This window comes from Colobus angolensis, unplaced genomic scaffold (genome assembly GCF_000951035.1).
Source record: "Colobus angolensis palliatus isolate OR3802 unplaced genomic scaffold, Cang.pa_1.0 Scaffold98, whole genome shotgun sequence".
In the NCBI taxonomy this organism is placed as follows: domain Eukaryota; kingdom Metazoa; phylum Chordata; class Mammalia; order Primates; family Cercopithecidae; genus Colobus; species Colobus angolensis.
The window spans coordinates 4877549-4899238 of NW_012123820.1; the positions used below are offsets into that span (position 1 = coordinate 4877549).

Below are 21690 nucleotides of genomic sequence, written 5' to 3' on the forward strand. Positions count from 1 at the left end.
CCCTTCTTGGGCTTCTTAGCCTTGAGGTTACCCTTTTTCACCTTGCCACCAGCATGAGCCTTCTTGGCTTCGGGTTTCTTCTCTTTAGTATCTGGCTTCTCAACTTTTTCACCCGCCATCTTGCAAGATGGGAAAGAGAACTAAGGTCAACATATATACTTTTGATACTTAGGAAGGGATAAGATGTGTACAATAAAAATACCATAAAAATAGGGATTGTATCTTAATAATTGTAGTATCCCTAGGTTCAAGCACAGTATTTAGCCAATAGAAGACTTTTATGACTTGAAAATTGTTATATAGGATTAGTGTAGTTATTATATCATTTGACTAACCGGAGTATTTACTACCCTGAACCAGATGAAATAATGAAGATTTTACTACATAAAAGATAAACTAATACCTCAATAAATACAGTGACAACAGATATGCCTGAAGAAAAATAGAAGTAATGACAACTGTCAAATATTCATATTTAACAGTAATCTTATAAAACGTAAATATATTTGCAAATCATTATTACAGCTCTATAGGAGCATTAATCTATATAACCACATCCTATTTTCAGAGATATCATAATCTATAACATACTCATAAAAACACAGAATAATTTAAGAAGGAAACAGTTTTTCTTTGTTCCAAGGGCCCAATCTGCATCTTGGGTTCTGTCCAGTTCCTTCACAAGTGCAGTGGTTGGTTATGAAGAATAGTGTATGCCCAACAAAAATCTATCCCCACTACTCAGAAGCAGGTGTGATTCTGATGCTGGGGCATTGACATCACTCCTGTAGCCCTGCCTGTGTATCTGTGTGTATGTATATGTATATGTATGAACACATCTACCTGTGTACTTTGAGTTAATCATACAGAAATTGTGATATATTTATATATAGCCTTACTCAACTTCACCTAATTCCCTCAGGAATAAGTCAACTCCTTCCTGGAAAGCTGGACATAATAGGGCTGCAGTCTTGTAACAATGTGGAGGTAGCTGATTCTCACACAGATCTGTCAGTAGCTTTGGCAGAATCTAAGGACATGAGCTAAAGGATCCCAAAACTCAAATTCCTAAAGAGAACCTTCTTCCCATTATAGGCAGAACCGTGTCTGTAAAACTAATGTTTTCTGATACTGAAACAGTGCTTGATTTCAGTATCAGAAAATAATGAATACCTTTTTAGGTAATAGGAAGAACACTGATTCTGATACTGAAAACATACCATAATTGCAATTGTATAAGGCAGACCTTGATCTAGCATAATTTGGGGCTCTGAACAGGTGGTTAATTTTAAGTTGCCAAATGAGTCTTTATCCTTTGTGATCAAATATGAAAGAAAATCAATCTTGAGGAGTTCAATTTCTCAAAATTAAAGCTTACATTCTCATCCCACTCTGGAATCTATCTATGTGACTGACTTAGAAGATGCCGTGAAGGCTCTATAAAGTAATGTCATCACTGTGTTATGTCTCCCTGTTGTTGCAAGCTCGTAAACACTTACTTCCACACATGCTCTCTGTCTGTGATAGTACTGCTGGATGCTTTGTGAACACCGCAGTAAACTTCTGATGTGTGGTGCAAGAGCCATTGCCTTACCAACCTATTATTGTAGACAAGATACTGAGATGAAGACACAGAAGAAAAATCTGCCATCCCCGAGTGCTACATTAGAGAAATGCTAAGAATATTACACAGTAGGAAAAAGTTTTAGTGAGAAAAGGGAAGAAGTTTTGCTCTCTTTGCTCCCTTTTGTTTCCAGAAAAGGGTATTAATGTTGGAGACTCTGAGGTAACAGCCCTTTGAGGTGATTCTTTCTCCACCTATGCCTGGTCTCCCAAGAAGCTCTAGTGCTCAGTGATCCCTATTCTAGAAAACTCAGAAAGGGCATGGGATTAGGGTTAGGGTGATCAGTGACTCTTCAGGCAGCTATCTGTGCATCAGGACTTGCAGAATTCCCATGATCCACAGTAACTACCACTAAGAAAAAAAGTCTTTCAAAGATATCATGGACCAGGCATGGTGGCTTATGCCTGTAATCCCAGAACTTTGGGAGGCCGAAGCGGGAGGATTGCTTAAGTGCAAAAGTTCAAGATCAGCCTGGACAACATAGTGACACTTTGTCTCTACTAAAAAATTCAAAACATCAGCCAGGCAAGGTGACGCATGTCATTAGCCCCTATTACTCCAGAGGCTGAGGTGGGAGGATTGCATGAGCCCAGGAGTCTGAAGCTCCAGTGAGCCGTGATCATGCCACTACACTCCAGCCTGGGCAACAGTGCAAGGCCTTGTCTCAAAAAAAAAAAAAAAAAAAAAAATCCTGCTCTGCTAGCCTGTCAAAATGTCTAAAACCATGGCAATGCTGAGTCTATTTTTGGCAGATTTAAAGAGCTGGGTTTCGTGGGTTTTGTTTTAGGGAGTAGGTGGGAGATATTTTGTCTTGTTTTAATCCAAAAGTTGAGTACAACACCCCCTGGGGTGGATAATATTTTGGTTGTCATCACCCTTGACAGGAATTTGTTTATTAAGTGGATTTCTGACTGTAGCTGTTGAGATCAAGACCTTTGGGATAGAAAAAGAGTTAAGCATTGACAGGCGTGTAGGTGTATGTGTGTGTAGGTATGCATGTGTGTCTTAGCATGTGGAAACAGGAGTAACAAAAAGGTATCTTAATAGTGGAACAGGAGGACCACTGCATATTGGTGTGGAAGATGCCAGACAAATACTTCCTGTTTCATGACTTCCCTCAGTGCAGCTGACCTCATACCCGTGACTGATCCTTCCTGAGAGTATCAGTTGAGAACTTCGATATGCATATAAATCACCCAGGGATCTTGCTAAAATACAAAAATTCTGATTAAGTAAGTCTAGGTGGGACCTGAGATTCTGCATTTGCAACAAGATCCTAAAAGAAACCTATTCTGCTTGTCTATGGACAACACTTTGAGAAGAAAGGACCTAGCAAACCCTGGGATTTGGCTTACTTCTAGGTGGACAAGATAAGGCCTTATACAAGCCCTGAGGAAACCCCAGAATTAAGCCAGTTGCCCCATGGGACGCACCCATGGCTACTGCTGCCCATGAGGTTGGTTCTGAGAGCCCTGCCAGGCCTACTCGAATGGACACACCCAGGAACGGATGAAGTGGCTTTAGGCGGCAGCTTACCGTCTGATGACATTATGGTAAATGCAATGATCTGGAAACTGGCAGAGGTGTTTCTGCTAAATTCTGCATTTGGGTTTTGGGAAACTGTTTCTCCTTTTTAGGTTTTAACCACTCTTTTCATACCCCCTGAGTTTTGTTTTGACCAAGGCAGAGTTTCCACTTTACAGTCTAATCTAAAACTAGACAGATATTTTTAGGCCCCATATTTTATGTTGAATGCTATGTTTCACCTCTGTCACAGGGCAAAGTGTTCATCTCAAAATGCACATCTTAAAACAATATATTATGAGTGCACTATGAGGCTGAACACCTCAGCTTACAAAATCACTTGGTGATGAAATATGGCAGAAAAGTATCCTAAAACTGAAATATTCAATCAGTGAAAAATAAAAGTTTCCCATTGTGGAAACTGAGCATAACGTATCAATATCTTCTGTTCCAGGAACTGGCAACCTTCTCCTGTAAAGGACTAGATAGTAAATACATTCTAGGCTTTGTAGACTTTTTAATCTCTATCACAATTACTCAACTCTGTCACCTTAACACAAAAGCAACCATGGACAATATGTAAAAAAAAAAAAAAAAAAAAAAAGGGAAAAACTATGTTCCAATAAAAATTTCATAAACATGATTTCACTGTAGGCCATAGTTTGCCAACCTCTATTTTAATCAATATACAGAGAAAAACGTCTAGGCATTTATTTTCCAAGCCAATGCCCTGTCTTATTAAGGTAGCACTTTGGAAGATAATGCTTATGATCCACCAGCTGTCAGACACACACTTAATGCTGGTCTTCTTTCTTTCAGTGTTGAGAATAAATTTGCATGCATTGATTCACCTACTTCCATTTGCCAGAATCCATAAATATGGTGCGGAGCAAAACAGTGACTTCCCTTGAGGGGCATACACGATGACACAGCGGTAGGAGGCATTTGCTAGGGTAAACACTGAGGCGTGAGCACATCACAAAGATCCCCAGGCTTCCTCAGCTTGAGACGGTACATTCAGGGAAGTTTGGGGATAAGAAAGTGTCAGCAAACCACATAAATTAAGACCAAGAAGTCCCAGAAGTCACAGAGAGAATACTGTGTTTCAGAAATTGGGTTGAAACATTGCTTATTGGATAGAGGGTATTATTTGAGAGAGATGGAAAAAATGATAGGCAACATCAGGAAATTGGGAGTGTAATGACAGCTCAAACAATAATTAGACTTGTGTGTCATGCTGAAGAGTTCAAACTTATTTGGGATGTATGAAGAAAAAGGATGGTCATTTTGTTAACCTATTCATGTACTTCCCATATAACTGTCCTCCACCTCCTCAGAGATTATTTGCACAAAAGCATTCATATAGTAGTAGGTCAGAGCCAGCTATGAGTGCCACCCACAGCCAATGGCAATAGCAATGCTACTAACAATGAGAAGAGAACATACATGCATCTAGCTTAGAAAAACAAATTCCTCCCACTGGGCTATGTGCTATCCAGTGACATAACGTAAGTAAAATATACTTGTCCCTTAAAGTACATTACAGAATAGAACCAATAGTTTAATTATCAATTAAACATCCAGATAATTGATGTAGTTCTTCAGATGTGTAACACTGTATGCAGTAGCATTATATCTACAAACATCATAAAATCTTCTAACTTCAAAAGCATCTAAGCACATTTAACCCACATTTTCCTAAAGTCAATAGAGTCTTCTCGCATTTGTAAATTGTCCTTCCAATAGGGCTATTTTTAAATACAGTAATGGAGATTTAAGGAATTGACATAAATGTAAAACATAAGTAAAACTACATTCTAGCCTCTATTTCAACTCCCCCCAGTACACACACACACACACACACACACACACACAAAAGTTGTAGCCAAACAAAAATATTATGACAAAAGTTGACATTTTAGAAAGCAGAATAACATCACAAGTTTGCTAATGTTACATCCAACTGGATAGTTGTATCATTGTTTCTACTCTTGCTGATATAAAAACTTTTGTGAGTTTATGGATTTTGTAAACTACATGATTACTTATCAAACGCTTCAAAATATTAACTGCTATAATAGTTTTGCCAGGTCTTGGTAAAGTGTAACTTTTTCCAGGGAGCCCTCTCAGATCTCCCAGTCTTTATCGGTACACCTTCATTGCGTTCCTGTGGCCACCTATACTTTCACTGTCATGGCACTCAACACAATGCTTGGCTGCCTAGTTTCTAGGCCATCGGCCCTTTAAGGACAATCCCATGTCTTTGTCATTCATCATTATATCCCACTGCCTTGACCATAATAGGTCCCCAATATATTGATTTGTTACATCATGAATAAATAAAGGAAAGTGTATTTAGGAACTAAGGCAATACTTTATCTTTCTATTGCAATATTTTGTTCGTTATAAATCTCTTTCTAACCCTTTCAGGTTCTGAAATGTCCACAACAGACCCTCCACCGACTGTTACAGAATCTACCCTTGACACTCAACCTTCTCCAGCCAGCAGCGTTTCTCCTACAAGTAAGAATGTTTTCACACTGAGCTATTAATTTAACCAAGCAGATAAAATTTCAGCAAACTTGCATGGTTCATGCCTGTTTCTTAGCTATGACTTTTTTTCAGCTGAAATCGAGTTTTATTTTTTAACAGTTTTATTGAGATATAATTCACGTCACATTAACGCGCCCATTTAAAATGTATGATCTAATGGTTTTTAGTATGTTCACAGACTTGTACAACCATCACCACAGCCAATTTCAAAACATTTTCATCATCTACTAAAGAAACTCCTAAGCATATTAAAGTGTCATTCTCATGGCTTCAAAGGGTTAACATAACTTCCAAAATCCTTTACTTGAAGCCCTGGGAAAATTAAGGTCAATAAATATTCAGTGAGGAATTTAAATTCTGTATTTATTATTAAACAGGTTAATAAATTGATAGTCATTCTCCAAAACAATGTTCTCAGTGGGGAGTTTAAGAGATTGGTTGTAAATCGAGATAGGCCAAAGGAGGTTAAATCCTTTTAAATTTAAATTTGTTCTGGTTCAAATTAATGTTGACGAAGTTGACTAGCGAGGACTGTGAATTCAGCCCTCCCATCTGAGGCATCATTAATAATGGAGGTCAGCCTGGGTCAGCAATACTATTGCAAAGGAGTGGCAGTGACTCTCGAAAGTTGTTATTGACGCAACACATCATAAATTCCCATGTCCGTGGCCTTTGTGTCTAACAAAGAACCATGGTGACTCTCTAATACAAAAAAGCTTATATTCTATGTAAAGCAGAAGTAAGGCTCTCATTTCTCATTTAATTAAAACTATCAATTTTAGCTCAAAATGAGAACTGAAAATGGAATAAAACAAAAGCAGTCAGTAGGAATGAACAATTCCTTTGTCTGGTAACCTTTGGCATATAGCCTGCAGTCACTGTCACAGGTTGATACTTCTCAGAAAATGAAGCAAGTGGCAGAAAAGCTTGCAAACCACCCATCAAAAGTTTCACATCCATCTGATTTTCTCATGTTCTTAATGTTTTGTAATTTTTCTTTTCTTCTTTTTTTGAAGCCTGTTTTTGTTCTACTTTCAACTCACCACCGATAATAAACCACAGTTAATTATGGCATTTTTCATTCAACAAGTATTAGCATATTCAAAAATAATAAAACCTTAAATCTCTCTAGTATCCTGTGTATTAGTTTTCCATTGCTGCATTAAAAATAACTCAAATTTTAGCAATTTACAAAACATGTATTGTTGCATATGGTTTCTGGGGGTCAGAAATTCAGGAGCAGCCTAGCTGGAAGGTGCTAACCTGGGTTCTTTCATGAGGTGCAGTCACACTGTTGACTGGGGCTTCAGTCATCTGCAGGTCTGACTGAAGCTAAAGAATCTGCTTCTAAGCTCTAGCACATAGATGATCTCAGTTCCTCAGCACATGTTCTTCTCTATAGCTCTGCATACAATATGGCACTTGGCTTCCTCTAGACCAAGTAATTCAAGAAACAGAGTGACTAAGTCTAAAGCCATATTGCCTTTTTATGGCTTTGCCTCCAAAATTGCATATCATTACTTCTGCTTTATTTTATCTACTAGAAGTAAGTCACTAGGTCCATCTTATACTCAAGGGGATGAGAATTAGTCTCCAGGTATCAAAGAATCTCTGAACAAATTAAAACCACCATACCCTGTCATTTAGAAGCGTCTGCACATAAAAGGCAATGTGGTTTGACCTTCTTTATGATGGGTGGTAGACAGAGCAAGCATTATTGTTCCCACTTGCGAGACAGGCACATTGAGACGCTGAGAGCTTAAATGATCACATACCTAGTAAGTGACAGTGTTTTGCATTCACACCGCAGTCTCATGACTAAATTTAGTTCTCACTACATTAGATACCACTTTTTCTCCAGTTGGTCCAAACATACCATGAGAACAGGAACCGTATTTGTTTTGCCTCCTAGCACAGAGTAGGCAGTCAAAAACTATTAGTTGAATAACTAACTGAATGAATGAAAGAATTAATAAGAATAAGGTCCCTTCACTATGTAGATGTCATTTAATAGACTATTTAATGCTAAATAAAAAAAGATAAAAATACATTTCTGCCTTCAGGAAGGTTGCAGTCTACTTGGAAGAGAAGGTATACACACATAAAAACAATAATTCAAAATAGTAAGATGAAAGGTGGTGTACTTTACAGAATTAAAATGCCCAGGGGGAGGTACAAACCAGTATTAGGCTTTGAAAATTCTTTATGAGTTCATGTGCTCAGAAAACGTTACCTGGGAAAGATGAAATAACTTGATCTTTCAAGTATATATTGTATATATCTGACTCAGTGGAGAGCTTGAAAGAACATTCTAAACAGAGAAAACAAAGTGAGCAGTTGTGCAGTGACAAAGATGTTTATGGGCATTTGAGAAAGCATCAGTAGATAAGCTTGGATCACAGAGGTGGTATTGTGTATTGAAAAAGCAGGGATGAAGACTGGAAAATGCAAACTAAACAGAGCTTTGATCCCCAGTTTAAGGACTCCAAATGCTATCCTTTATGAAATAGGGGAAGGACTTCATTCCACTTTATTTTAGAAATAAAGTGATATAACTCATTCATCAAATATTTATTGAGCACCTACTATATATCAGGCACCCTTGTAGGTGCTGTGAATACAGCAATGAACAAAACTGAAAAAAAAAATGTCCTCATAGCATTTATATTCTGCTAGTTAAAAGCAGACATGAATTTCTTCTAGTTGAATTTTTATGGGGTTAGTCTACACACACTAAGTGCTTGTATCAGTGCTTACAAACACAATTCATACTTCTGTGACAAAATTCAAAGCAAAAGAAAGCAGTCGTTACACTTAAGAAGCCCACAGTTTAATATAGGTTTAGTATTAATGAAGGAAAGAAAGCACAGTCAAGTACCATATTTGTTTAAAAGCAGGGGGGGAAATGCTACCTGATCTACTATCACACTAAGACGATATAGTTGGGAAGTCTATGCAGAATCAAAAGACCTCTGTAAAATAAGGTTCCACCACACTGGACCTGAGGATTGTGTTAGATAAGTGGTTGTCAACCAGGGTAATTTTGCCACTCCAGAGGACCTTTGGCAGTGCCTGGAGACATTTTTGGTTGTCACAAAGAGGGTGGGAGGGTGCTACTGGCATCTAGTGCATAGAGGCCTGGGATGCTGATAAACATTGTACAACACAAGCCAGAACAGCCCTCACAACCAGTAATCATTTGGTTCAAAATGTCAATAGTGCCAAGGCCAAGAAGCCTTGTTTCAGATCAAGGCTTAGGTGTAATTACAGTAGGTATCTCTTACTTTTCAAAATCAAATCTGGATTTCTGTCAAGATGGCAACAATAGTTTATGTGTGGAATAATTTTCTGTTTGATTTTTTATATCAATAAAACTCATGTTAAACCAGTGGCAGATTATGTCTAAATAAACTTATCTTTTTGGAATAATCACTGAATTACTATTGAAAAATCCAAATTTTGTCTTGGCAAACTGGAGGGTAATTGCGAAATCACACGATGACTTCCTGCCTCAGAAGCTGGTAGGATTCACCTTTGCATGTTCTTTGAAGAAAGGAAGCGAGATGAAGCATGTCATGGAAACCAACTTCAAAGGCTGTGGTTTCATTCTAAATTCTAAGATGTAATGAGCTTTATAATCCAGTCATCATTATGAAGCTACATGTCTGGCTGCAAGCATCCAATTCTTATTTTTTCCTCGATGAAAGGATATTTTTTAAACAAATGTTGAAGGTCATGAAAGCAATATTCTTTAACGAGGGGAGGAGAACTTAATAACTCATAACAAACTGCAAGAGTTATCCAGGGAAGCCCAGCTCAATTCAACCTGAACCAATTAGTGTTTGCTGAGTCCCAACTGCATTCTCAGCACAGTTCAAGGAAGACAGGCTGACAAGCTAAGTGGCGAGATGAGACAAGTCCATGTGGAGCAATCAGAGACACTTGATGAAGCCAGGGTGGGGCTGTTCAGACACAATTCAGGAGCTTCCATAGCCTTGAGGAGAGAACCCTGTTGTGCTTTTCAATTCACTGGCTATGAGTCAGCTAAGAGTTGCGTAACCTAAGAGATGCCAACCCGGTGTGGCAATCATCCAAGACACTTATTCATGAAACTCATAAGTATGGAGTGCCTACAATGTGTCAGGTACTTTTGAGGTGCTCGGATACAGTGATGAACAAGACAGACAGGGCTCCTGTTGCTTACAGAGCTTGTGATCCTGTGTGACCCATTTGCCTTGCCTCCTATTTTACTGCCCACCAGTCCCTTTCGCTCTGCCTCCTATTGTTATGTCTGCACATGACCCTTAGACCTGATGATGCTGATTTTAATATTAAGCCCTTTCTAATGACTTAGTTGGTCCTCACTATCTGGGTCTTTCTACTCCTGGATACTTAGAGTAAAACACTAGGTCCAGTCTGCCTCTAATCCTCAGCCAACACCCCAGGTAGACAGAACTGATCCTTGCCAAGTGGATGATCAGACACTGAGGGGCACAGACTAAAGGAAGCAACTGCCCAGGGGATGTAACAAAACTACTGATTTATGAGTAAGAATGTCAGAAGTGGTGGGGGACCAACCCAGAAGACATGTCATTAGATGAGATTAGAAGAAAGTAAATCAGAAGTTCAGCAGTTGATAGGGGTATTGGATTCTAATGTTAACAGGGGAATGCCAGAGAGAGTCTGCAAGGCAGTGAGAAGGCTCCAGTGATTTGTTTGTGACAGCAACTTCTGACCCCTTTGTTAGTCATGCCATGCCTGTGTTCAGGTGCCAACAGGGCACCTCAATTGCTGTTCAATAGTTTCTGCTTTTATCAATATGTATCTGCTGCTGAAAAGTAAGAAAAGTCAGTGAGTGCTGGGGGAAAGGAAGGGGAATCAGAGAAGTCTTCACACAGGGTCTGGAAGAAAACACTGACTCAGGTGGAAGAAAGATGAGAAATGGATCTTCACATTCTCATCATAAGCAAAGGCATAAAACAAAATGAGCGCAGGACATGAGAAGACAAGCAAGAGTTCTGATATTGCTTGTTGGGAGAAGGCTAAGTGTCGATTAGGTGGGGTGGAACAAGGTAAAGATGAGCTTCAACTCATTTAGCCCCAGTTCATAGCCCACAGCCCAACATGTCTCCTTTGTGCTGGGCTGAAGGTCAGTGCCCACGTTATCCTAACCACGCAGATTGATGAGGCTGACTCAAATGTGTTTAGATGTAGCTGAAGGCTTGTGTTGTCCAGTTAATGTCACTACTATGTTTAAATGTCAACTAATGGGCTATGAATTGGGGCTGTGATCTGAACAGCAAATAGCCAGTATGGCTTTTTTAGTATGTGGGAAAATGTCAGGAAAACAGAAGCTATGTATATGGTAGGTGATAGTTGCAAGAGCAGGGAGCAAGAAGACTAAATGATATAGATTTAAAGTGGTTTAAGTTTATTTTCCGTGATCACAAAGGTGGTTAAAAAAGTGATATGGTCTGAACTAGAATGGGCATTGGTAGAAATGGAGAGTGCTGCAACAGGAGGCCTACCAGAATTGTTTGCATAAATGCAGGGGCTAAATAAAAGGTTGTCAGAGAACAATCATATGAGGACCTTTCCATTTTTTTCCTAGCAATTACATTAAAATGTTTACCAACTGACATGATTGTATAATAACACTAAGCAAAAATATTAATATTTGTTGGTTGCCTCCAATATGCGCAGACTGTTCTAAACTAGTAAAGGTATTTTCTCATTGAATCCTCCCAACAACACATTACTTAGGTACTATTATTATCCCACTTTAAAGATGAAGATACTGAGGCACAAAGAGGTTAAGTAACTCACCCAAAGTCAAGCAGAAAGTAGATGAGCCAGTATTGAGCCCAGACAGACTTCAGACCTTGAGTCCTACTGTCTCAGAGAGCACATGGTTGGTGCTGAATAAATGTCTTTAGACACTGAATAAATCCCTTCTAGTGTGAAGCTGTTATAGGTCTCAGGAAAAGGTCAAACATGACAGCTATGCTTACATTAATCTCTCCCTTTTTTAGACCAGTGTTTTCCTGAGACATGCAGCATCTGAGAGTGAAGCTAACATTTCCTCAGTTGGAAATAAATGAAAGAAACCCCTCCTGCATTTGCAGCCCACCCCCCCCCCACCATCAACACTATTATCATATAATTCTCACTGTAGGTATGAATCTACAGAATCCATACAAAACTCCAATGCTTTTCCTTGAATCCTAGGAAATTCTGTTTATCGTATCTTTTTCACCACCTTCCACCTGGGGCACACAAAACAGACTGTTAAAAGGATTTCTCTTTTTTCTTTATCTGTCACCTGTAAGTCAAGCTCAGCCTTCTTGATGACTAGTTTACATTGGATATTTGTCTATTCAGTTATTCCCCTTTGGGGTGAAGTTCCTCAGGGTAAAAGCTATCGGATGACCTATTTTTCAGTTTATTTCATAATTATTGAGTATCTACAAGCTCACCACATGATGCATGATGAGCTCTGTCCTGCTTACTGTCATCTTCCCCAAGGGAGTCCTGAAACCCTTTCTAGACCAGTAATCCAACAATACACATTATTATTCCCCATTTAGTCAGCACATGTCCCGAACAATCTGCCTCCCACATGAAACCAATTTTATGCAGGGTTTAGGTTTAGGTTTCACACCACATGTCTCCTTTATGCTGGGCTGAAGGTCAGTGCCCACGTTATCCTGACCACACAGATTGATGAGGCTGATTCATATGTGTTTAGATGTGGTTGAAGGCCGGTATTATCCAGTTAATGTCACTACTGTGTTTAAAGTTTCTTTGTGCTGCAGGTAAATTGATGGAGAGCAATTACACATTTGTCCAGAAACTAGATGGATAAGTCTAAGTCTGTGCTATGCCAATAGGTGCTGTAGTGATAGAATGAAAGGGCAAATGGAAATATTTCTATTTTAGAAAGTAAGTTAAATTTTTAGGTTCAGTTTTACATTGGAGTAAGGCAAAATCTTAGATGACAGAGTCTGACTAACCGGATAAGTTAACCAGCAGCTTGAAACATACAAATAACTTTTACCTTTGTACTTTGTTGATTAAATAAGCTAAACTGGGTAGGTTAGCAAAAAACAATTTTTACTTTTTCCATTCTTCTCTGTTCAAATGAGATCTATTGAATAATTTTTTCTTGGCCTCTAAAAGAAATTTCCAACAGATTACTTGGCTTTTTAGTGATTTTCATATAATAAATGTCATCTGGTCCCTTTCAGCCTCAAGAACAGACTTGTGTCAGTAATTAAAAACTCTTGTGAAATGTAATGTCAAAATTCAAAAAAGTTAATTTAGTCCAGAACTTCTTTCCTCTCCCTTCCCCCAAATGTGGGTCTAACTCAACTTGGAAAGACTGGGGTATGTGAGGTGGGGGTAGGGAAGAGACAGGGAATGTCTCTGATTCCCTAGCCTGGCTCCATCCTCTCCTCCACTCCTAGCTGCTGGCTTGGGCCCCTCTTTATGGGGAATGGCATAAGAAGAAGAAGGGAGAGGTAGGTAAGGAAGGACATTCCTTAATAGGCTGGCTGTAATCTGACTTAGGTGTCCTCCGGATGAGGAGAATAAAAATGGCCATGTTGGCTTTATGGGGCACTCTGGCAGGGTTTCCAGAAATCCCAGTCCTATGACGGCTTCCCTTGGTGCAGGCCATGCCTCTCTTCTGGTCTTCGGCTTCCTTCTCCCTGCAGCCTCTAAATTTCTGAAGGTCAGCTCCTCTTGGGGAATTCTTTGCTCCTCTAGGTGTTCTTCCTGAGTGAGATGATTTTCATGGCACCCCATTATGTCTGGAAAAATATGCACCTTTGCCTATTCTATGGGGGAAGTGCTCCTCTTCACCAGTGTGGCCCTGTCTCTCTTCTCCGTGCCCATTCAGAGCTGCTAATCAACCATGGACTCCTCATGCAGCCTCTCCAGCCTGAGTAAGGTACCATGCCCCTTTGTCCTAAATTCCAGGACACACAGGTCAAGAGATCTGAGTAGTTCTCCCAGATCCACACTTTACTTGGTCTAAAGTGAAGGAGCGGATTCTTCTTCATCTTCTCCATGAGGGAGGGCCTGATGCACAGGACCCTTCAAAGGAACTCTTAGCCAAGCTGCTCCCACTTCGTCACACAGCTCTGAGGTTGATGATGGACCAGCACTGACAGGTCCCACTCCGCACTGCCTCGCATGTCCTGCATAGGTGGGCTAGAACCCTGCTGTCAACGTGAGGTGGCTTGTGCCCTGTGCTATGGTTCTTAACCTTTGGAACCTCATCTGAAATGAAGGTACAAGGATTCCATTTAAAAATTTTGTTCCAGGCCGGGTGCAGTGGCTCAAGCCTGTAATCCCAGCACTTTGGGAGGCCGAGACGGGCGGATCACGAGGTCAGGAGATCGAGACCATCCTGGCTAACACGGTGAAACCCCGTCTCTACTAAAAATACAAAAAACTAGCTGGGCGAGGTGGCGGGCGCCTGTAGTCCCAGCTACTTGGGAGGCTGAGGCAGGAGAATGGCGTAAACCCGGGAGGCGGAGCTTGCAGTGAGCTGAGATCCGGCCACTGCACTCCAGTCCGGGCGACACAGCGAGACTCCGCCTCAAAAAAAAAAAAAAAAATTTGTTCTGCATGATCCATTGAAGAGTTAAAGGAAATAAAGTGAAAATGAAGCAAACATGATGAGGTGATGGTTAACGCACTGAGAGGATCCACAGAAAGCTGTAGTTCTTAGCAATAGTGTGATGGATAGAAAATAAACACTGAGTTCTAGAAGCATTGACCAAAGGTGAGGATGCTTGAGGAACATGAAGGGAGACAGGAGAATGGAGAAAAGGGAAAGCTTTCATGTGGGTGGTTCCTTCCTCTAAGGGTGATTAAAAGCAACAGAAGAGACTAAGCAAACAAAATACCTACATAGCACTTGGTTCACAGTAAGTGTCAACATGTTGTATTCTATTATTAGACCCTCTAAATCCATTCGGAAATACAGTGAGAACCCAAGGTAGGAAATAGAGTGGCTGATTAACCAGTCTGTCTTTGTCTAAGGGGTGTGTGTGTGTGTGTGTGTGTTTTAATAAAAATAATATAGGTTTAGAATAAAAGCAAATAATCTAGGTTTAGAATTATGTGTATCCACTTGAGACAGATACTGATGTAAACAAAACCAGGCTCACAAGGACCAAGGTCTAGTGAGGGGAGGGGGGAAGTGGGCAGTAAAGAGGAGCAAAAATCTACAGTTAGCATAAAAAGCCACATTATACCCTACTTGTTATATCCCCCATGACTGCACTCTCCCTTCTCTTGCTTTGCTCAGTCAAGCTGGCCTCCTAGCTTTTTCTTTAGCATGACAGGGTTTCTCTCATCTCAGGGCCTTTTAACCTCACTTCCTATGCCTGAAAACTTCTCCCCCCAAATATCTACATGGATCACACCCTCATCTTCTCAAAATTTTTGTTCAAATGTCACCTTCTCGATGAGGTACTCCATGACCATCCTATTTTAAATTGCAGCTGCCTCCCACCCCACTTCCTGTTCTCCTTTTTTGGCTGTATTTTCTCCACAGCACATTTTAACACCTTCTGTAAGTTACCTGTTTGGCTCCTCTCCACACGCAAAAAAAGTAAATCTGATGAGGGCAGTGTTTTTTATCTTACTTGTCTACTGATATAGCTGTACCACCTAGAGCAATGATAACACATGGTTATCAATGTGTTGATAATTCAGTAAATGTTTTTTAAATGGAGAATTTTTTTAAGTACAAAAGAAAGAAGAGATTAACAAAGGAAGGCTTTAGGGAATGCAGAGGATATGTCCCTTAACAAAAGCCATCTGGCTAGGGTTGACGTCTGGGTAGTCTTATGACAGGAAGCTGAAAGGTGATGGTGGGACAGGAAGAGAAGTTACCAAAGGCCTGCTATTCTGGGCGGTTGTATGCTACACATCATGAGTGAGCTCTTCCATGACTAGGCCCTGGTTCTGATGATGCATGCTGCAGTAAGGCTAACTACAGTTATAAGGCCACCAGAATGGAATAAATATAGTCTTTAGTGTCAGACAGGCTTGGGTTCAGTTCCTGTCTCTGCCACCTACAGGCTCTGTAGCCTAGAGCAAGTCATTCTGATGGCAGCAGCTGCCCGACTGGACTAGCTGCTGTGAGGATGCCAGCTGCAGCGAGGGAGGCGTGACTGGGACTGTGCAACCCGCGGAGGCTGGGAACAGAAGGGAGCCTGCCCCCTACTGACTTGGTGGGGTAGGAGCCCTGGGCTCTCAAGGCAGCTGTAGCCACCCAGCTGCAGTTCCGTACCCTGGCATCCCAGGGCTCTTGGGGGCTGGGAACACCCCCACTTCTGCAGGCTCAGAAGGGCCTTCTTCCACTCCCTGGACTCTTGCCACTCCTAGCACCTGCTCCAATTTCAGAGCAAGGTCGAGGTTCAGCCCAGGCACTGTCACAACCTGGCCAGGTGTGTGCACGCTTGGGGCAGCACTGACACACCAATCTCCCACCTTGGCCCCCTCCAGACCTTGGGCGCCAAGGAGCACAGGAGGAAGGCAGCAGGTGGGGGTGAGCTAAGGGCAGCTGGATGCAGGCCTGCAGGTGCCCTTTGGTGCAAACAGCCTGGGCTATGGAAGGCATGATGACAGTGGGAGGCTGACTAGGTTCCTGGATGGAAAGGGGGTAGGTCCCCAGTGAAACCCCACTTTCAGGCTAGGGATGGCCTGAAGCCTGGGAGCTGGGCTGCCAGTTCCAGGTGAAGTCCATGGATATGAGTGATAACTTCACTGATGACCATTGGATCAATCGGATAGTGCTTTTTCCAGGCCCGCCTATGGCCGTCCATGGACCAGTCACCATGCGCTTTCTCCCTTCTAATCCCATGAAAAACTGGGTACACAGTCAGACTCAGAAGTCAAGACTACCAGCTGTGAGAGGGAGCTACCCACTATGGGTCTCCTCATCCAGACAACTTGCCTGCAGAAAGGAGCTACCCACTACAGGTCTCCTCTCCACTGAGAGCTGGACACTCACTTGGAGAGCCTGCCTGTGGAAAGGAACTACCCACTTCAGGTCTCCTGAGAGCTGTTCTGTGGCTCAATGAAGCTCCTCTCCACCTTGCTCACCCTCCAGTTGTCTGCATACCTCATTCTTCTTGGAGGCGAGACAAGAACTTGGGACCTACTGAATGTCAGGACCGAAATAGTTGTAACATAAATCGGGCTGAAACACACCTCCCACCTGCTCACCATATTGCAAGCAATGAGAAAGAGAGAAGAGCTGTGGCCCTTTGGGGAGCCCAGACCTAAGGCCTCCCAAGCCAGATCTGTAACACCCTCTTTGGAGCTCTACAGTCCCTGGCATCTCTAAGCTTTCAGGTGCCACAGTGTTCCCCTTATCCAGACACCAGTGATCGCAGCAGAAACCGCTTGCAATACATCTGGTCCAGCAGCAGCCTCACACAGAGTCAGCACCCATGCTGGAGCCTGGAGCTTCCCACTCTGCCTCAGCAGCCAGTGTGCCTGGCTGTGTGCAGTGGCCAGACCCCACCCTGACTCGTTCACACACCCCTTACTGCTCTGCACCTGGCTCACCCTTGGCAGGTGTGGGATCCAGGCTGATAGCACAGACCAAGCACAGCCTGCCGAACCAAATGGGTGGAACAAACCCAGAAGTGTGAGCAATACCCAGGCAGAAGGCACCACTGGCCACAGAATTTCTGGCTGGCAAAGCAACACCCCAAGGATCCTGTGACAATTTCACCTCTGTAGTAGTTTCCTTGTCTTAAATAAATGAGAGTAACATTATTTAGTTCATATGATTATTATGAGAATCAAATGTGAAAGTGCATAAAAAACAAAAATGAAGCTACGACTCATACTGTCCAGTCTGAGAAGAAATGTCATGAGTCTAGTAAGCAAAAACCATCTCAAAATAAATCAAGACCTTTATTTGTAATTTTTAATTCTGTGAAGGAGGAAACAATGACCAAATTTATTTCTCTCTTTTTTTAAGTTACCAGTTTATCCTTTATGCTCCCCTTATGCTACTTTGCAACTGCTCACTTGCTTCTTTTATTTGGCATATAGTAGGTCCATATTAAATTATCTTTAAAATCTACATTGTTTGGAAAATATTTCAGCATTTCCCAAAAGTTAACCAACCATAGATCTTCTAGCCTTCCTCTACCCTTCCTTTCTCTAGCAATTAGGTCACCAGAAAGACTGGCAAGAGTATAGATTAAGAGATTCAGTTCTGCCTAATGATGTCACATGGAGATGACCAAAATTAGCTCTTTTAGAACGTGTTTCTGTCTGCCCACTCAATTTAGCACTGACTGGAGCTGTCTTCTAACTTAATTGAATTTCCAGTGATAGTATAAAAAGGGGGCGTTATTTTATTTTAGTGAGAAAATTTTTAAAGAGTTAAAATAGAAATGGGCCAGGAAGGCTTCAAACCTCCTCATGCAACCTCATGGCCGTTTCTGAACTGGTATAAACAAAACATTTTGTGTGAAGTAGTGTTTACCTTTAAATTTCATCTTATTTCCTGGAGACATGGGTCATTATAGTATAACTCTGGATACTTGCAAGATTTAATAACACTAACCATTCACACTGAAGAAGGAATAAACAATCAGCAAACAAAGCCATCAACTCCCTATCGCAGAGTTTGGCATCTTACTTGCCTATATAGTATCTCATGATTTCGAACACACTATTGAATATCGAAGCTATTTTGCTATGTTGTGAAATATAAACTTAGCCTTAACACGAAAGGTACAAAGCAAGCTTTCTCACATCTGGAAATCTATGATCAATATGAATCTTTCAAAAGCACAGCTACGAGGAATGCAAATAAAATATTTTTAATTCTCTACATGATATCAAGAGACAGTCAGACAAGTTCTTATATAGTTACAGGATCTCCAGATCAGGTTTTAAGAAGGGACTTTTTAAAACAAAACAAAACTCCTAAAAAATAAGCAGTGTTGCTGCACCCTGTGCCACAGTTTGATCACTGTTCTCCTGCTGCTGCTTATGTCTTGGATATGCACTTTGGCAGGTAACACCCCACCTAGCTCTTACATCCAGTTCAACTCAGCACATGGAAAAAACACCCTGCGGGTTTGTAAAAGCCCAGCCCTGGAATGGACAGGTGCCAGAAATGGCTATTACTAATCCATGATATGTGAGACCACACACTGGGCCTTTGCACTGGCTATGCCCTCTACCTGAAAGCTCCCACCCTCCCACCACTGGCCACAATTTCCCACTACATTCCTTGGGAAAGCTTTCCTGGGACTCTGGCTGGGCCATCCCCCCTTTAATATGTTCTAGTGTTTGAACTGGCTTACGTGATCCTCTGGTTGATGTCCATCTCCTCCGTGAACTTAAACTCCAGGAGAGCAGTATTCCCAGTACCAAGCACAATGCCTGAAATATAGAGACTTCCAGACATTGATTGAACAAATGAAAGAATGTGTGCAGGGAGTAGCAAGAGAGGACTATGTGAAGATTGTTAGAGATCAGGTCATGGAATATGAAGGGGCCTTAACCTTGAACCATAGTGTAAAGTGGAAGAGAGAGGGGTAGATTTAATTTATCTAGGAACTACATAGTTATTTAAATAACTTTAACTCTGAATTCTACATAATGAGTGAGGTCTCATAGTAAAGGAATCATTCTCTCAATAACCTGTGCAAGTTGGTTTGGACCCTCAAGTGAAAGTCTAAAGAACATTCAGCTGGAGACCAATACGAGCGAAATAACTTTGTGCTCCCTGGGGAAAGAGACTAGGAGACTAGGTATCATTGATCCTTTTGTTCCCCACCCTTGGCATGTATTCAGCCCTCAATGTACTCCACAATCTTGTGTGCGAAAAGGGTAAAGCAACATAGATGTCTAAGTTGGGGCAGAGACATAGTCACACAAGGATTAAGGCAGCATGCATTCCTCAGGCATGTTTCTCCCTCAGCAAGGTCCCTAAATAACATAATAGGTAGAATCAAATGAATGAGTTCTCCTTCTCCTGCAGTAAACCTTCAGAAATGATTTATGTCACATTATTTTCTGACCTCCAGAAGAGAACATTTAACCAGTCATTTTAATGTAAATGAAATTCCCAATCAAGTTGTACTTCATCAGGATTCCTGAGATTCCTGCCAGAATTAAATCACATGTCCTGGTCAGTGCCAGCACCCAGCATGGGCAACCAGGCTAGCATAGGAAAGTGTCTGTTGCTTGCAGGTAAGATATATTTTTAAAGGTGGCTAGCAGTTGCTTCTTAGACTGAGATTTCTAGGTAGTGGTCATGTAGTTTACAAATAAATATTAAGTTCTTTGATGTTTATTTCCTAGATCTTTTTCATCATCCTCATTATAACTATTGTTATCATAGCACCACTGTTAAAAACAATTCCTTTGAATTTACTTACCAAGCCTCTCAGCAAATACTTTTGGAGGTTAATTTCAGCATGAGAGAGAGAAGGGAGGGGAGCAAGGAGGAAAGAACCATCTTTATTCATTAGGAACAGCCTGTTATATCTCTCAGTATCTCACAGTGTTCAAATTACTTATACCTAATTTATTTTCTTCTCTATATTTTTACCTTGTCTTGTCCCAAAAGGAATATGAAGTAATTTTAAAAATACATAACAATACAATTTTGAAAAGAAGTAACTGAAGGAATTGCTGCAGAGAGAAAAAAGCAAAGTCTTCTCAATGAGAGAAATAAAATTATAAATCACTTGGTGATCCATAGATTTGTAAAATGGTATAACAAGGCAGTTGTCCAGAAGCACAGCTGCTCTTAATGCAGACAGCCTGGAGGCCTTCCTCTAGAGGGCGTGGTGGAGCACAGTCCCAGGAATTTTCTCCCTGCAAGTGAACAATGGCGACCTCACCCCTCCCCGCATCGTATTTGACTGTCATCTAGTGTCAGCCAATGGGAAAATCCTCAGTACTATATAAGAGGAATTCCACAGTGACTAGGAATGTGGTTTCAATACTCAGTTCAAAGCAATCTACAAAAGCATCATATATGCTTTAGGTAGTCAATCTTGTGCATTTTTTCTGTTAATACAGCCTTTGATGAATGGTGGGAGGCAGTGAGCTAGAAGTTAAAATTACCACACAAGAATCTGGTACCGATGGCTCAGTGGGATGGCAGAGGAAAAGAATTGTAGGTGATTCTGCCAGTAAGAAGTTACTACCCTACCACAAAGCCAATGCCCCAGCCTACTATCACACTCTTTATTTCTGACTGTTAGCCCTTTTCTAGTACAACACTTTGAAATGTAGTTCTTGACTTGAGCCAAGCTGAGGAAGAAGGAATTAGTTACCTTAGATCAACTTTCTTCTAAAAAGACCAAGGAAAATGGGACAATTGTGGAACTCCTCAGGAGATTCAAGTGGCCTATAGTTAGAATATGCTGGTATTAACAACATCTGATAAACTGCAAGTGACCTGTTTTACAGTTTCTAAGACATACTTTTTAGCATTTACTGCATGCCAGGCACTCTTCTAAGTATTTTGTATGTATGACTCTTTTAATCATGGAGACATGGTGGGTAAGTATCTTTTTATAGTTCATTGATAGGCTGCTTTGCAAAAAAAAAAAAAAAAAGGTTATCATTGATGACCTCTGAATGTGAACTACTTATAAATGCAAAAATCACAGTGCCAACTTATTCATTTGATTTGATTGCCCATGTTCTCTATTTAAGGCATGCCCTTTCACATAATTCAGGTACCAGAAAAGCTGGCTGCCATTCACTACTAACTAAAGCTTGAGTATGAATGAACATACTGGCTATCATACTGTAAGGATATTTTATAGGATACTTTACACATTATACAGCATTCTTTTTATGATGATCTGGGGAAAAGTTTCTTTTTAATCATAACAAAAAGAATAACTTTTTCTCTCGCTCTTCATAGTAATACTGTTTCTATCTTATTGTATTCATCAATCATGTAACCTGTACTC

General features: G+C 40.9%; 1 protein-coding gene across 1 annotated transcript in view; it reads left to right on the plus strand.

Annotated features, from left to right (window-relative positions):
* Positions 1 to 21690, plus strand: part of CD96 (CD96 molecule) — a 115313-nt gene that overhangs the window by 52520 nt on the left and 41103 nt on the right. The window contains exon 8 of the mRNA XM_011932761.1: positions 5579 to 5671. Within this exon, the coding sequence (XP_011788151.1) occupies positions 5579 to 5671 (93 nt within the window). The remainder of the gene's footprint in view (positions 1 to 5578; positions 5672 to 21690) is intronic.